The following is a 17,918-nucleotide window of genomic DNA, read 5'->3' as shown; positions in this document are numbered from 1 at the left end:
GTAGTGCTTACGGTTGCGGTAAGCATGCTCACTCTGACTAGGCGGGATCAAAGCAACATGGGTGCAATTTATTGCACCCATCACACATGGTATCCTGGCTATGGTATAAAAGCCATTCCTCACTTCCAGCCACTCTGTGTGCTCTGAAGGAAAATGAATATAATTCCTAGCGCGTCTATTCAGTGCACATAGAAACTGGGTAAAGGCCCGCGAGAATGTAGATTGCGAGACCCCGCCCACTATGCCCACAGTTGTCTGGATTGACGCGGAAGCAAGATAATGTAATGAGCACAGCATTTTAACAAGCCCAGGGACTGCACGATCTCTGGCTGTCACAAAATCTAAATCTCCCCATATCTCTTCATAAAGAGCTAAGATTGCTGCTGAACTCAAACGATAGTGACTTACAATCTCCTCCTCACTCATCCCATCTAACATGGTTCTCTCCCAGTACAAACGAGGACGAGGCACAACTTCTCTCCTCTCTCTTCTCCTCTCATCTCCTTGCCCTCGACCTCTCCCTCTCCTGTCACTGTCCCCGTCTCTGTCCCTGTCCCTTCCTTGGCCTGTGACATCCTCTCCATCAGCAAGCCTCTCGTCCAATAGAATCTTCCTCCGTCTCATAAACATTCGCATAATTTTCAGGTCTGTAGCTGTCAATGCGCAGGTAATTGCCCTCCTTTAAATACCTATGTGATGATGTCAGGTGACTTGATGAAGTGCAAGGTGTTACATTAACATATCCAAGTTGTTCACTCCCAACGTGTATCCAGTACCAATTAAAAGGATTATTTATGTGTGTTCACCAGGCAATCATGATATTTGAGAATGATGTAACGTTAAGCTTTGTACAACCATTTATTGGCGAGTATTTCTGGAATGTGTAATGCATGTACCACTTCAGAACGCAACACTCAGTCATCTAATTAGGATACAACCATGACATTGACGTTGAGAAACTACGTTGCAACATGTGTAATTTGGCATGTTATTGTCACCTGTTCACATGAACTTATTGTAATGTGCATATGCATAATTTAATGCCATTGCTATTGATTCAGTTTCAATCGTGTAAAAATGAGTAACTATTATAGATGTGTGTATAAGTTAGCATGAAGTGATTCTAATGCATTGTGTACAATGTAAACATGCAATGTTATTGAGTGTCCAATTGCGGATGTCATCAAAAGAGGGAGGTCACAAAGTACATGTAAACATGAAAAAAACCAGCTACATTTACATTTGATCATGCGTTACACATTCAAAGCATTCTGTAATGTATACCAACATTACTATACGCTGGATCTGTTAGATGTGTGAAATGTGTTACATCATATAATAAATTGAAGCACACTTAAGTAACATGTTTCATATTATGTGACCTGTTCCTTTAAGAGTTGAGTATAGGATTTTCCATTGACACGTCATAACATTAAGACTAATGTGACACGCAAATCATCATAACATATAAAAGTACAATGTTATGCCAATAATAAACGTAAGCGCTGACACGATGAAGTGAATGACCTCGACACTGTAATGCCAAGCACATTTGTATTATGAGCAATAGAACGTAAACACTACTATAATGTTATACGTCCCCGCTCCATTGACTCCATTGATGTAGAGATGAGGGTTTTTTTCTAAGTGCCGTCCCGGCAACCTTGCCGATCCTTCTCCCCTCCAACTTGCCAACTTTAGTTGGCGGGACCAATTGCAGATGAAATCTCCATTTCTGAGTGTTGATCAGCACCGATAAGCTGATCGGGGCTACTTGAATACAGCCAATTTCAAAAAGTGCCAATAAGTGCCGATAAGTGGGTTATCGGCAGCCGCATGCCGATAAATTTTTATCGGCAAGAAAAACTGCCGATATTGAGCACTTATCGGCGCTTACTGAATCTCAAATCCAATTTTGGCGGGAAAATGCCGATAAAAGCCTTATCGGCGCTTACTGCATGAGGCCCAGAGAGAGGAGAGCAGGAGCCCCACGCCTCCACCCCTGCCATCAGGGTGTGGAGTGTGGGAGAAAGAGAGGCCACCATAAGAGAGGGCAGCTTCCAGAGCAGAGTCAGACTGAGTGAGCCAGGTCTCAGTTATAGCAAATAGGAGCAGAGAGTGAGAGAAAGAAGTCATGCACAGAGAGGAACTTGTTAGAGAGGGAGCGAGCATTCCAAAGGGCACAGGAGAAAGGGAGAGGAGGGACGGTGGCAGGGGATGGGTATGAGGTTGGAGGGGTTAACACCAGAAGGAGCAGAAGTTGCATGTGGGAGGCATGTAGGAATAAGACAGGGACCAGGATTTGGAGAGATATCCCCAGAAGCAAGGAGGAGAAGCATGGATAGAAAGAGGATGTGTGAGGATGATTTATAGGGGTGCGTTTTAGTGCAGGGGGTATAGCTGTATGGTGTCAGAGGGCGCAGGTAAGAAAGGAGTTCATGTGAACAGAGAAGTGGTGAAGGAAGGAGAGATGGAGATATATGAATAGAGTTAGAGACATACTGAGGCTGGTCAAAAGAAGTGCATAATTTGAGAAGAAGTGAAGTCACAACAAATATAAATGGTAAAGGCGGCATCACAGCAGTAATGATGCAGTCTGGTATAGATGATATCCTCCTTTCCAGCGTAGTTCAAATGCAGGAATCAGGGCCAGATGGGGGTGTCCACTTCTTCACAACTTCCTTTTAAACTTGAGTTGTTCACCAGTCCTGCCACTTATAATGTGCCACTTGGATATGTGCTGCATGCAGACTAAAGCTGTTCTACCTGGGGTTATATGGGCCTAAACAGTCACATGACGAGTTAGGTTCTGTCTGCTTAATTAGCACATCTGAGATACATTCAAATAGATGGTTTTCTACACAGGGTGTTCCCTGCCTAGGTGGCAACACTTAATTTGATTAGGGGTAGACAGAAAACAGCATTCAAATATGGTTTTTACCTAGCATTGTGTTACTTGCATATACTGTACTATAATACACACAGCAAAGGCTTCAATGAGAGGATTTAGAGATGGTTTTTACCTGAGGAGAGAAGGATAATATCCATTAGGGTAAGAGTTCCTTCCTTTTAAACTTGAGTTGTTCAGTAGTCCTGCCACTTATAATGTGCCACTTGGAATATGTGCTGCAACATGTTATTGCAGTAAAGTGAAATAATAAGTGTACAATAGCGCTCGCGTGACAACTAAAATATATCGTGAAAAAAAACCTGTGATTTGGAGTCCAAAAAGAGTCCTAGAGATGCCCAAAAAGTTTCTCTGGCTATCTCACAACCAGGAAAGGATGTAGGGATAAAGAACGTCTCGTGGCGCTAGGGCAAGGGGTGCCCTGTGGGATTGGAAACGAGTGTGGACAAAGTTCTCTTCTTACGAATGATGACCTCAAGAAACGGGAGACAAAACATATAGAACACTGCAACAGGGCGTTAACCAAGGATGATACAGTATAAGATGTACAGTATGAACAGAGCAATTTAATAAAACACAAATGCAAAACATAAGACAGCATGTATTAATAATTAAACGACTTGGTGCGGCTGCACCTGGTGAATAAACCTTGCTCCGCCGTTAGAAAAAATTGGAATCCTGCTCACCAGAGGTGGCTAGGACATGGGCAATGGTTTTTGGTATCTTTAAAGCCTGTGGACACCGCTCGCCGTGGAATGACACAAGTCAGCTGCACGAGGGGATCCGTCTTCCGGGCTCGGAGTCAAACGCTACCAGAGTCTCATCGGTCGGCTCCTCCGCCGACGTCACTTCCGGTGTCTGCTACGGTGCCCCTGCTACACCAAAAAACCTCCAACGCGTTTCGAAACTCCTAATTGTGTGTTTCTTTGGTTAATGCCCTGTTGCAGTGTTCGATATGTTTTGTCTCCCGTTTCTTGAGGTCATCATTCGTAAGAAGAGAACTTTGTCCACACTCGTTTCCAATCCCACAGGGCACCCCTTGCCCTAGCGCCACGAGACGTTCTTTATCCCTATATGTTATCGCAGTAACCCGGCTCCTGAGTGCCTTATTGTCCCTGTAACATGTTATCGCAGTAACCCGGCTCCTGAGTGCCTTATTGTCCCTGTAACATGTTATTGCAGTAACCTGGCTCCTGAGTGCCTTATTGCCCCTGTAACATGTTATTGCAGTAACCCGCCTCCTGAGTGCCTTATTGTCCCTGTAACATGTTATTGCAGTAACCTGGCTCCTGAGTGCCTTATTGCCCCTGTAACATGTTATCGCAGTAACCCGCCTCCTGAGTGCCTTATTGCCCCTGTAACATGTTATTGCAGTAACCCGCATCCTGAGTGCCTTATTGCCCCAGTAACATGTTATCTCAGTAACCCGCCTCCCGTGTGCCTTATTGCCCTGTAACATGTTATTGCAGTAACCCGCCTCCTGAGTGCCTTATTGCCCTGTAACATGTTATTGCAGTAACCCGCCTCCTGAGTGCCTTATTGCCCCTGTAACATGTTATTGCAGTAACCCGCCTCCTGAGTGCCTTATTGCCCCTGTAACATGTTACTGCAGTAACCCGCCTCCTGAGTGCCTTATTGCCCCTGTAACATGTTATCGCAGTAACCCGCCTCCTGAGTGCCTTATTGCCCCTGTAACATGTTATCGCAGTAACCCGGCTCCTGAGTGCCTTATTGCCCCTGTAACATGTTATTGCAGTAACCCGCCTCCTGAGTGCCTTATTGCCCCTGTAACATGTTATCGCAGTAACCCGCCTCCTGAGTGCCTTATTGCCCCTGTAACATGTTATCGCAGTAACCCGCCTCCTGAGTGCCTTATTGCCCCTGTAACATGTTATTGCAGTAACCTGCCTCCTGAGTGCCTTATTGCCCCTGTAACATGTTATTGCAGTAACCCGCCTCCTGAGTGCCTTATTGCGCCTGTAACATGTTATTGCAGTAACCCGCCTCCTGAGTGCCTTATTACCCCTGTAACATGTTATTGTAGTAACCCGCCTCCTGAGTGCCTTATTGCCCCTGTAACATGTTATTGCAGTAACCCGTCTCCTGAGTGCCTTATTGCCACTGTAACATGTTATTGCAGTAACCCGTCTCCTGAGTGCCTTATTACCTGTGTCTGATATTTTCAGGGCTCTTCCTGTGGTGTGACGCTCTGCGGGTGATATGACGGTCACTTATACCGCCCGTGTGGCTGACGCCCAGTGTGGGGGCTTTTACAGACTTTTGATGATCTGGAAGGGGAGTATTTACAAACTCTTTTTAAAGGAATTCTTTGTCTACGTCATTTTGTACCTCATCTTCAGCCTCACATACAGGTGAGATGCTCTGCAGCGCTGTTAAGGGAACGACACTCTGCGGCTCTCTGGAAGGAATGGCGTTAATGGAGCGACGCTCTGCAGACGTATAGAAGGAGAGGGGTTAAGGTAGCGACCCCCTTGCAGGTCTCTGGAAGTGAGAGGGATTAAGAGAGCGACGCTCTGCGGGTCTCGGGTAGAGAGACGGGTTAAGTGAACGATGCTCTGCAGGTCTCTGGCAGGGAGTGGGTTAAGGAAGCGATGCTCTGCAGGTCTCTGGCAGGGAGAGGGGGTAAGGTAGCGATGCTCTGCAGGTCTCTGGCAGGGAGTGGGTTAAGGGAGCGATGCTCTGCAGGTCTCTGGCAGGGAGAGGGGGTAAGGTAGCGATGCTCTGCAGGTCTCTGGCAGGGAGTGGGTTAAGGGAGCGATGCTCTGCAGGTCTCTGGCAGGGAGAGGGGGTAAGGTAGCGATGCTCTGCAGGTCTCCGGCAGGGAGTGGGTTAAGGGAGCGATGTTCTGCAGGTCTCTGGCAGGGAGTGGGTTAAGGGAGCGATGCTCTGCAGGTCTCTGGCAGGGAGAGGGGGTAAGGTAGCGATGCTCTGCAGGTCTCTGGCAGGGAGAGGGGGTAAGGGAGCGATGCACTGCAGGTCTCTGGCAGGGAGAGGTAAGGGAGCGACGCTCTGCATGTCTCTGGCAGGGAGAGGTAAGGGAGCGACGCTCTGCAGAGTCTCTGGCAGGAAGAGGGGGTAAGGGAGAGACGCTCTGCGGGTCTCTGGCAGGGAGAGGGGGTAAGGGAGCGACGCTCTTCAGGTCTCTGGCAGGGAGAAGGGGTAAGGTAGCGATGCTCTGCAGGTCTCTGGCAGGGAGTGGGTTAAGGGAGCGATGCTCTGCAGGTCTCTGGCAGGGAGAGGGGGTAAGGTAGCGATGCTCTGCAGGTCTCTGGCAGGGAGTGGGTTAAGGGAGCGATGCTCTGCAGGTCTCTGGCAGGGAGAGGGGGTAAGGTAGCGATGCTCTGCAGGTCTCCGGCAGGGAGTGGGTTAAGGGAGCGATGTTCTGCAGGTCTCTGGCAGGGAGTGGGTTAAGGGAGCGATGCTCTGCAGGTCTCTGGCAGGGAGAGGGGGTAAGGTAGCGATGCTCTGCAGGTCTCTGGCAGGGAGAGGGGGTAAGGGAGCGACACTCTGCGGTTGGCGCTGGGAGTGACACTACAGTTTGGGCAGGGAGCGACGCTCTGCAGGTTGGGCAGGGAGCGACGCTCTGCAGGTTGGGCAGGGAGTGACGCTCTGCAGGTTGGGCAGGGAGCGACGCTCTGCAGGGTGCGTGCATGGTGTCACCGGTCCCCATGTCTGTCCCCTCAGGTTCCTTATGTCCAAGAATCAGAGACGTAACTTTGAGAGAGTGTCAATTTACTGTGATACGTACTCAAACCTTATCCCCATGTCATTCGTACTGGGTGAGAGACGGCATCTACTCTGTCTCTCTCTGTCTGTCTCTGTATCTGTCTCTGTCACTCTATCTCGGTCTCTGTCTCTCTCTCTGTCTCTCTCTCTCTTTCTGTCTCTCTTTCTGTCTCTCTCTATCTCTATCTCTCTGTTTCTGTCTCTCTTTCTTTCTGTCTCTCTCTTTCTTTCTGTCTCTCTCTTTCTGTATCTCTCTTTCTTTCTTTCTTTCTTTCTGTATCTCTTTCTTTCTGTCTCTCTCTCTTTCTTTCTGCCTCTCTCTCTCTCTCTTTCTTTCTGTCTCTCTCTTTTTTTCTGTCTCTCTCTCTCTGTCTCTCTCTCTGTCTCTTTTTTTTCTGTCTCTCTCTGTCTCTCTCTCTCTGTCTCTGTCTCTCTGTCTCTGTCTCTGTGTGTCTCTGTGTGTCTCTGTCTCTCTGTCGCTATCTCTCTGTGTCTCTCTCTCTGTCTCTCTGTGTCTCTCTCTCTGTCTCTGCCTCTCTGTGTCTCTGTCTCTGCCTCTCTGTGTCTCTGTGTCTCTCTCTCTCTGTGTGTCTCTGTCTCTCTGTCTCTCTGTGTCTCTCTGTCTCTCTGTGTCTCTCTCTCTGTCTCTGCCTCTCTGTGTCTCTGTCTCTGCCTCTCTGTGTCTCTGTCTCTGTCTCTGTCTCTCTCTCTCTCTCTCTCTCTCTCTCTCTCTCTCTCTCTCTCTCTCTCTCTGCCTCTCTGTGTCTCTCTCTCTCTGTGTCTCTGCCTCTCTGTGTCTCTGTCTCTGCCTCTCTGTCTCTGCCTCTCTCTGCCTCTCTCTCTCTCTCTCTCTCTCTGTCTCTGTCTCTCTCTCTCTCTCTCTCTCTCTCTCTCTCTCTCTCTCCCCCTCTCTGTGTGTGTCTCTCTCTCTCTCTCTCTCTCTCTCTCTCTCTCTGTCTCTGCCTCTCTGTGTCTCTGTCTCTGCCTCTCTGTGTCTCTGTCTCTGCCTCTCTGTGTCTCTGCCTCTGCCTCTGCCTCTGCCTCTCTCTCTCTCTCTCTCTCTCTCTCTCTCTCTCTCTCTCTCTCTCTCTCTCTCTCTCTCTCTCTCTCTCTCTCTCTCTCTCTCTCCCTCTCTCTCTGTGTCTCTGTCTCTCTCTCTCTGTGTGTCTGCCTTTCTGTGTCTCTGTCTCTCTCTCTCTGTGTGTCTCTCTCTCTCTCTGTGTGTCTCTGTGTCTCTCTCTGTGTGTCTCTCTCTCTCTGTGTCTCTGTCTCTCTCTCTGTGTGTCTCTCTCTGTGTCTCTCTCTCTCTCTGTCTCTCGCTCTCTGTGTCTCTCTCTCTCTGTGTCTCTCTCTTGCCCACTGCGTTTTTTCTCCCCCCCCCCCCCCCCGACCTCTCTCACGCTGCCCCCTTCATCCCTCCCTGCAGGTTTTTACGCTTCCCTGATATTGAAACGCTGGTGGAATCAGTACCAGTCTATACCGATCCCGGACCGCCTCGTGTGCGTCATCTCTGGGACCGTGGAAGGGACAGACGAGAGAGGACGCATGTACCGCCGCACTCTCATGCGCTACTGCAGCCTGTCAGCGCTCCTCATCCAGCGCTCTGTCAGCACCGCAGTCTTCAAGAGGTTCCCAACCATGGAGCATGTGGTGGAGGCCGGTGAGAACACCCCATCCCTCTCCTCTCTCTCCCCACTCTCCTCAATCTCCCCTTCGCCTCTCTCTCCCCCTCTGCTCTCCCCCTCTGCTCTCCCCCTCTCCTCTCTCTCTCCCTCCCCCTTTTCCTTTATACCTCCTCCCCTGTCTTCTATGGGGGGACAAAAAAAATGCCCCCTGTGGGTCTCCCACCACAAAATATATCCCATATAGCACCCTAACCAAAAAAATTAAACCTCCTGGGTGACGCAGACAGGAGGGAGCTATGCGACACGGAGTCTGTCCCTCCCCCCGCAGGGTGACACAGGAAGGAGGGAGCTATGGGACATGGAGTCTGTCCCTCCCCCCGCTGGGTGACACAGTGACACAGACAGGAGGGAGCTATGGGACATGGAGTCTGTCCCTCCCCCCGCAGGGTGACACAGACAGGAGGGAGCTATGGGACACGGAGTCTGTCCATCCCCCCGTACGGTGACACAGTGACACAGGCAGGAGGGAGCTATGGGACATGGAGTCTGTCCCTCCCCCCGCAGGGTGACACAGTGACACAGGCAGGAGGGAGCTATGGGACATGGTGTCTGTCCCTCCCCCGCAGGGTGACACAGTGACACAGACAGGAGGGAGCTATGGGACATGGAGTCTGTCCCTCCCCACTCAGGGTGACACAGTGACACAGACAGGAGGGAGCTATGGGACATGGAGTCTGTCCCACCCCCCGCAGGGTGACACAGTGACACAGACAGGAGGGAGCTATGGGACATGGAGTCTGTCCCTCCCCCCGCAGGGTGACAGAGTGACAGAGTGACGCAGACAGGAGGGAGCTATGGGACATGGAGTCTGTCCCTCCCCCCACAGGGTGACAGAGTGACACAGTGACGCAGACAGGAGGGAGCTATGGGATATGGAGTCTGTCCCTCCACCCGCAGGGTGACACAGTGACACAGACTGGAGGTAGCTATGGGACATGGAGTCTGTCCCTCCCCCCGCAGGGTGACACAGTGACACAGACAGGAGGGAGCTATGGGACATGGAGTGTGTGTCTCCCCCCGCAGGGTGACACAGTGACACAGACAGGAGGGAGCTATGGGACATGGAGTCTGTCCCTCCACCCACAGGGTGACACAGTGACACAGGCAGGAGGGAGCTATGTGAAATGGAGCCTGTCCCTCCCCCCGCAGGGTGACACAGACAGGAGGGAGCTATGGGACATGGAGTCTGTCCCTCCCCATGCTGGGTGACACAGACAGGAGGGGGCTATGGGACATGGAGTCTGTCCCTACCCCGCAGGTTGACACAGTGACACAGGCAGGAGGGAGCTATGGGACATGGAGTCTGTCCCTCCCCCCGCAGGGTGACACAGTGACACAGGCAGGAGGGAGCTATGGGACATGGAGTCTGTCCCTCCCCCCACAGGGTGACGCAGACAGGAGGGAGCTATGGGACATGGAGTCTGTCCCTCCCCCCGCAGGATGACACAGTGACACAGACATGAGGGAGCTATGGGACATGGAGTCTGTCCCTCCCCCCGCAGGGTGACGCAGTGACACAGACAGAAGGGCGCTATGGGACATGGAGTCTGTTCCCCCCCCCCCGCAGGGTGACACAGACAGGAGGGAGCTATGGGACATGGAGTCTGTCCCTCCCCCCGCAGGATGACACAGTGACACAGACATGAGGGAGCTATGGGACATGGAGTCTGTCCCTCCCCCCGCAGGGTGACGCAGTGACACAGACAGGAGGGAGCTATGGGACATGGAGTCTGTCCCTCCCCCCGCAGGGTGATACAGTGACACAGACAGGAGGGAGCTATGGGACATGGAGTCTGTCCCTCCCCCCACAGGGTGACACAGTGACACAGACAGGAGGGAGCTATTAGACATGGAGTCTGTCCCTCCCCCCGCAGGGTGACGCAGTGGCACAGACAGGAGGGAGCTATGGGACATGGAGTCTGTCCCTCCCCCCGCAGGTTGATACAGTGACACAGACAGGAGGGAGCTATGGGACATTGGGTCTGTCCCTCCCCCCGCAGGGTGACACAGTGACACAGACAGGAGGGAGCTATGGGAGATGGAGCCTGTCCCTCCCCCCGCAGGGTGACACAGTGAAACAGACAGGGGGAGCTATGGTACATGGGGTCTGTCCCTCCCCCTGCAGGGTGACACAGTGACACAGACAGGAGGGAGCTATGGGACATGGAGTCTGTCCCTCCCCCCGCAGGGTGACACAGTGACACAGACAGGAGGGGGCTATGGGAGATGGAGTCTGTCCCTCCCCCCGCAGGGTGACACAGACAGGAGGGAGCTTTGGGACATGGAGTCTGTCCCTCCCCCCGCAGGGTGACACAGTGACACAGACAGGAGGGAGCTATGGGACATGGGGTCTGTCCCTCCGCCCCGCAGGGTGACACTGTGACACAGACAGGAGGGAGCTATGGGACATGGGGACTGTCCCTCCACCTGCAGGGTGACACAGTCCTATGACTCTCAGGGTTCATGACTCCCCTGGAGAGGACGAAGTATGATGCGCTGCCCTCTTTGTACCATAAGTACTGGATCCCGTGCGTGTGGTTCTGTAACCTGGCGGTGCAGGCACAGAGCGAGGGGCGGGTGCGAGATGAATCGTTGTTCAAACTGCTTATACAGGTGAGGGGGGAGCGATGCTCTGCAAAGGGGTAGGGAGCGATGCTCTGCAGGAGGGGGGTTGGGGAGCGTTCTGCAGGGGAGGTTAGAGGAGTTATGCTCTGCAGGAGGGGGGGTTAGTGGAGCAATGTTATCCAGGGGTGGAGGCTTAGTGGAGCGATGTTGTGCAAGGGGGGTAGTGGAGCGATGCTCTGCAGGATGGGGGGGTTGTGGAGCAATTCTCTGCGGGCAGTCTAGGGGAGCAATGCTCTGCAGAAGGGGGGCGTAGTCACAGGAGACCAAGCTTTTTAACACTTTACCATCTGGATCCGTTGATTGAATAAAGCATGAGATAAAATAAATTGTGATTAATTTACATGAGAACACACACTGCTTGAATTGCAAAAATATCCCGAATAAACACTTACGGGAAGGGGGCAAAACGAAATAAAATAGTTCCAGAACGAAAGTCCATGAAATCAGGTCTCCAGGTATCAATTCCCAGGAGCGGGGTTGATACACAAGCAGGAGACGCGAAACGTCCTTTTGGCTAGGGGCGCAGCTTGCGGTCCCTGTATCTCCACCAAGCGAAATAATTTCGCCCTGCCTTTGCCGAATTCGTTAACAAGTCCTTAGATCTTACGAATCCTGAGCGGGGTGCAAATCCGTGGTTATGATAAAAAACGTGTTTTGTACCGCACGCTATCCTTTCATATGAAATAAGAAGAACACTCACCCGACGGCGTGCACGGGCTTATAATACCCTCACAAGCCTATCTGGGCAATGGGCAACCAATCTCTGGCGTGGGAAGCAAACTCCCACCTATAGCAAGGTTGCGAATAGTTCCTGCAGCTGGGCAAAGGGCGTCATGGCAGGCTACCGGTCATGCGCTAACTTCACACTTGACCCGCTTAGCATACCTGACCAAACCCCCTTGCCCGGTGGCAGAATCTCTACCCCCCTTCAGAATGCCCCAACATCTGCTAGGCAAACTGTTTATACATACTTCCCGGCATTTATTACTTTCACCAGGACAGTATCTTTTGAAGCTCCGGCACTCCGCAGACATCCTGGCGTTACCTCCCCAGGGCGTCTCTGAAGGCCGGACCCTCAGTTATGCATGAGTCACCCCTTGAATGGCTGATCATAAATTAGCAGGGTGAATCTTTAATGTATCCGCTGTCCTTCCTGACTGCCCTGTACATTCCCCAGCTCACATAACTTTTAATGTCCCCAAACCAGGGCTATGCCCATTTATGCACAAGTTGCAAATAATAAAATCATATCAGCTGTGACAGGGTGAAGTCAACCCCTATCAGTTATGCCTGGGAGACATATGTCTGAGTGCTTCATCCAGCACTCATAAGGGTTAACTCAGGTGGAAGCTAGATAATCAGGATGTAAGCTGACACCTGATAAGCAGCAAGGAATAAGATGATGTTGTTACTGGCAGTAGCTGTCTGCCCTAGACCAGAGCACATGGCTATATGTGCTGCTAGCCAGACGGATACATCAAGCTAACTACTGCAACCAAAGTAAGAGACTTGTTCATTTGTTTTTGCTGACTGCTTAAAAGACACTTACGGTTTGGTTATGGTTTAGCCAGCCAGCCTGCTATATAGGCCTGGTGTGTTAGTCAGTCCTCCCAATGTGGAGCAGGTTTTGTTTTGTTTAAAGGGACAGTGTACCCGCATGTTATGTATGCTGTGGAGAAATAAAGCCACTGAACGTTTTCATTATCCTGAAACTATACGTGTGGACTGTTCCCTGACCTCGGCTACAGGCCGTCCTGCCACAGGTGGTGTCAGAAGTGGGATGTCGGATGGCCCCTGTATCTGAAGGGCCACGCAGAAAAAAGAAAAAAAATGGAGACAATTTTTTCTCAGTTCCTCAAGCAGTTCATACAGATACTGCCCCCCTCCTCCCGCTCCTGGGTAAAAAGACACGCTGCATTTTCCCTGGATTCAGCGGTCCGCTTGGTGGAAAACTTCCTTGACGACGACACCCAACAGGATAGCTGGGAACGGTCCGTGCAAACACCAGTTGCTACCGGTGATACCAGAGGCAGGCGAGCAGACAATCGAGGGGTTTACAACCCGCCAGCTCTGGAGGTCCAGTCAACCCGATCGGAAGACCCTTTCCCCTCTCGGAGGGTTCCTGGTACAAACTTCCGCAGAGACGCCCGTCCCGGATCCGAGGCCATTGGATCACTCAAGGGAGCCTGCCACCCACAGTATTCCCCGAGAACCTGGACTTCCGTCACCCAGCCAGTGGAGAGGATACCTCCACCAACCAGAAGGGAGGATCCCATCCAACAGCGGAGAGGTCAAAACACAGAGCCCCGTCGAGAGCTTCCGCTGATGACCAAGTTTGCGGACTCAGGAGTTGATGAGATCGACTGTTCATATGGCAGAACCACTGCCACAGCTTCTCTCCGAGGGGACCACAATCCATGGTTAGTCCCAGCCTCTTTGGAGGGGAAAATAGTAAAAGCCATGCTGGACTCGGGATCTGGACAATCCCTGATCCTAGAGGGCCTAATTCCAAGCAACAGACTATCCTATGACTCTCCTTGGAATATCGAATGTATCCATGGGGATTCAAAGAGATACCCGACCGCGAACGTTCTACTGCGTATCAAGGATCAAGAAGCTAGCCTACCAGTGGGAGTTGCTCCCTGGCTACCTGCTCCAATTCTACTTGGCCGAGACTGGACCTACTTCGAAACATTGTTGGCCCCTACTCCTACGGAGCCTACTTCTCTGGTTCCGGAGAAGCCCGGAGACTTGTTTCCTTTTTCCCCAGAGAATTTTCCCCGTAGACACCACGTCCCAAAGACACGTAAACAGAGACGTGCGGAAAAAGAGGACTGGTTAAGAAAGGCTGGGACTCTTGGTAACATTAGTCAGCCCAAAAGACTTCAGGTCATGGCCGGAGATGACCAGGGTGGGGAACAGATAGATACGGGAATTTTGCCGGACCTGGATCTTCCTGACTTCCGTCAGAGGCAGAGGGAAGACCCAGCTCTGGCTAGACAATATGAGAAGGTGGTACAGGTCAACAACAAGATAATGGACGAACAAGGTGTAAAAGTGTTTCCACATTTTGAACTGTTAAATGACATTCTATATCGTGTGAATAAGGTTACACAAACAGGGGAGGTCATTTGACAGATGCTAGTCCCTAAAGGGTTGATTAAAACAGTGTTCACCCTAGCCCATACTCTCCCATGGGGTGGTCATTTGGGCAGAGATAAGACCACGGACCGCATCTCGTCCCGATTTTACTGGCCAGGCATACATGGTGACATCATGAAACTATGTGAGACATGTCCTGAATGCCAGTTAACTAGCCAAAAAGGACAGAAGCCGGCTCCCTTGGTCCCTCTGCCCTTGGTAGCCGTCCCATTCGAGAGAATTGGGGTAGATCTGGTCGGACCTTTAGAACCCTCTGCGAAGGGACATAAATTTATACTCGTTGTTGTAGATTATGCCACCAGATATCCTGAGGCCTTCCCTCTGAGATCAGCCACTGCTAAACAGGTTGCTCACAGGCTGTTAGAACTGTTCTCTAGGGTAGGACTGCCCCAAGTAATGTTAACTGACCAGGGAACAAATTTCATGGCAAAGTTAATGCAGGATGTACTGAAGTTATTGGAGGTAAAATCCGTCAGGACCTCAGTCTACCATCCTCAGACTGATGGATTGGTAGAGAGGTTTAACCGTACTTTAAAAACCCTGCTTAGAAAGTTTGTGGACACTGAAAAGCGAGCTTGGGATGAATTTCTCCCTTTCCTGTTGTTTGCGGTACAAGAAGTTTCCCAATCATCCACAGGCTTCTCCCCGTTTGAGCTCCTATATGGACGCCAACCTCGGGGTATTCTCGACCTACTGAAGGAATCCTGGGAGGAGTCCTCCCCCTCCAAGAATACCCTTCAGTATGTCATGGACCTTAGAAACCGCCTAGACATGATAGGTCGGTTTGCTAAGGAAAACCTCCAATCTGCTCAAGAACGTCAAGAAAGGCAGTACAACCAAAATGCTCGCTTGAGGGTCTTCCAACCTGGGGACCAAGTGATGCTACTACTACCGACATCCGAGAGTAAACTCCTTGCGAAGTGGCAGGGTCCTTTCCAAGTTCTCCGCCGCACCGGGGAGGTGAACTATGAGATCTCTCAACCAGGGTCCAGGAAGGGTAAACAAATCTACCACGTAAACCTCCTGAAACCCTGGAAAACGATGAGATCGCTGTTCATCCACCCTCGGGAAGTAGAGACGGATTTGGGTCCACAGGTTCCCATGGGAGGGCAGTTAACAACGGAACAAAGGTCAGACCTACTAGAATTATGTGACCAGTTCCCAGATGTTTTTTTCTGAACTGGCAGGGCAGACTGATTTAGTGTCCCATAGGATTGAGACAGAACCTGGCGTAAAAGTACGGTCCCGTCCCTATAGATTGCCAGAGGGCCGAAAAGACCTGGTAGAGAGGGAGATAATAGACATGTTGGAATTGGGCGTGATCGAGGAGTCCCACAGCGAATGGTGTAGCCCTATAGTGTTGGTCCCTAAACCAGATGGGAAGGTGAGGTTTTGCGTGGATCTGCGAAAGGTAAATGCTGTATCCAGATTTGATGCATACCCAATGCCTAGGGTGGATGAATTGCTTGACTCGCTTGGTAAAGCAGAGTATATCTCCACCCTAGATCTCACGAAAGGATATTGGCAGATACCTCTAGCGGAAGAATCCAAATGCAAAACTGCCTTCGCCACCCCTCTCGGTTTATACCAATTCGTCACTATGCCATTTGGGTTACATGGGGCTCCAGCCACGTTCCAAAGGTTAATGGACAAGGTACTACGACCCCATAGGGCATATGCCGCGGCCTACTTGGATGACATTGTCATCTATAGCAGACACTGGCAGTCTCATATAAAAAGGTTAAGGGCAGTCCTAACGTCCTTAAGAGAAGCAGGGCTCACTGCAAATCCAAAAAAATGTGCCCTGGGTAAATCCACTACAAAATACTTGGGCTATGCCGTTGGGGGAGGGATAGTAAGGCCACTAGCTAGCAAGGTGGCCGCCATAACAGAAGTCCCCACCCCACAGACAAAGACACAGGTCCACTCCCTTTTGGGGTTAGCAGGGTATTACAGGCGGTTTATCCCCAATTGTTCAGAAATTTCTGCACCCCTAACAGATCTGACAAAGAAGAGTGCCCCGACCCAAGTTAAATGGTCTTGGGAGTGCCAAGACGCCTTTGACATGCTAAAAAAGTGCCTGTCAGAGGGCCCCGCTCTTCGGAGCCCAGATTTTAAAGAGCCCTTCATCATCCAGACGGATGCCTCAGAGATAGGACTGGGAGCAGTGCTGTCCCAGCAATTTGATGGTGTTGAACACCCCATACTGTTCATCAGCTGGAAGCTGTTCCCAAGGGAAGTGAGGTATTCCGTCATTGAGAAGGAGTGCCTCGCTGTAAAATGGGCAATTGAGGCCTTGAGACATTATGTCACCGGAGTACACTTCACCCTGGTCACTGACCATGCGCCCTTGAAGTGGTTAAACACCATGAAGGACACAAACTCAAGGTTGACCAGGTGGTACATAGCCCTCCAACCCTTCTCTTTTGATATTCAGCATTGACCTGGAAAGGACCATGGAAATGCTGATTTCTTGTCAAGAGAAGTAGTGGAGGGTCGGGCTTCAGCCGTGTGGGACACTAGCCACACACAAACAGGGGAGGTATGTGACAGGGTGAAGTCAACCCTTATCAGTTATGCCTGGGAGACATATGTCTGAGTGCTTCATCCAGCACTCATAAGGGTTAACTCAGGTGGAAGCTAGATAATCAGGATGTAAGCTGACACCTGAGAAGCAGCAAGGTATAAGATGATGTTGTTACTGGCAGTAGTTGCCTGCCCTAGACCAGAGCACATGGCTATATGTGCTGCTAGCCAGACAGATACATCAAGCTAACTACTGCAACCAAAGTAAGAGACTTGTTCATTTGTTTTTCCTGACTGCTTAAAAGACACTTACGGTTTGGTTATGGTTTAGCCAGCCAGCCTGCTAGATAGGCCTGGTGTGTTAGTCAGTCCTCCCAATGTGGAGCAAGTTTTGTTTTGTTTAAAGGGACAGTGTACCCGCATGTTATGTATGCTGTGGAGAAATAAAGCCACTGAACGTTTTCATTATCCTGAAACTATACGTGTGGACTGTTCCCTGACCTCAGCTACAGGCCGTCCTGCCACATCAGCCTAAATGATTCCTTTCTAGCCCTCTGCTTACCAAAAATTAGAAAGCTATGACCTCCCTAACTAAAGTTATACAGTTAATTGTGTGAGGGCTTTGATGTGGTGTAACATTTCTCCGTCTGTGGTCTGCGGTCTGTGGTCGGGAACTCAATGTAGCAATCCCGGCCCAGATCGATAACAACCGACGTACTTATCCAATTGACCTTAATTGGCTGAGCTAACCACAGCCGACAGTGTTATAATTCGGAACCACTTACCGAACCACAAGTCAATTATCCCCTTGACTCTGTGGTTACGGCTTTTCCCCTGCTGATCCTGTGGTTAGGAAGTGAGACAATGTTGCAAATGCCACTGCTCACCGCCAACCACAAGAGCACTTAACCAATTAACCCTTAAAACCGTGTAAGAGGGCCCTTATGCTTCCCGGGCGCAGTTCAGACATTGTATAATACATTTTTAAAACCACCTTTAATGACTCATGGGGCCCCAGGCGGCAGACTGCCTTTCTGTGGGTGGCCTGGGGACCCCTTCACCGTCACAGGCGTGTTAGTAGAACGATGCTCTGCAGGAGGGAGGGTGTTATTTAAACGATGCTCTGCAGGAGGGGGGCGTGTTAGTGGAACGATGCTCTGCAGGAGGGGGAGTGTTAGTGGAACGATGCTCTGCAGGAGGGGGGTGTTAGTGGAACGATGCTCCGCAGGAGGAGGGCCTGTTAGTAGAACGATGCTCTGCAGGAG

At 50.9% G+C, this 17,918-nt stretch overlaps 1 protein-coding gene across 2 annotated transcripts in view; it reads left to right on the top strand.

The window, feature by feature from the left end:
- The window catches only part of LOC142470813 (bestrophin-2a-like), a 65,093-nt gene that overhangs the window by 32,074 nt on the left and 15,101 nt on the right, over positions 1-17,918 (top strand). For both annotated transcript variants that reach the window (XM_075577565.1, XM_075577564.1), the window contains exons 2-5: positions 5,095-5,280; positions 6,614-6,708; positions 8,082-8,315; positions 10,799-10,953. In XM_075577565.1, the coding sequence (XP_075433680.1) occupies positions 5,129-5,280; positions 6,614-6,708; positions 8,082-8,315; positions 10,799-10,953 (636 nt within the window). In that variant the 5' untranslated portion in view covers positions 5,095-5,128. The remainder of the gene's footprint in view (positions 1-5,094; positions 5,281-6,613; positions 6,709-8,081; positions 8,316-10,798; positions 10,954-17,918) is intronic.

Source organism: Ascaphus truei, chromosome 20, assembly GCF_040206685.1.
Source record: "Ascaphus truei isolate aAscTru1 chromosome 20, aAscTru1.hap1, whole genome shotgun sequence".
In the NCBI taxonomy this organism is placed as follows: domain Eukaryota; kingdom Metazoa; phylum Chordata; class Amphibia; order Anura; family Ascaphidae; genus Ascaphus; species Ascaphus truei.
Note: the sequence above shows the minus strand (reverse complement) of the source record. Positions and strands in the feature narration are given on the sequence as shown.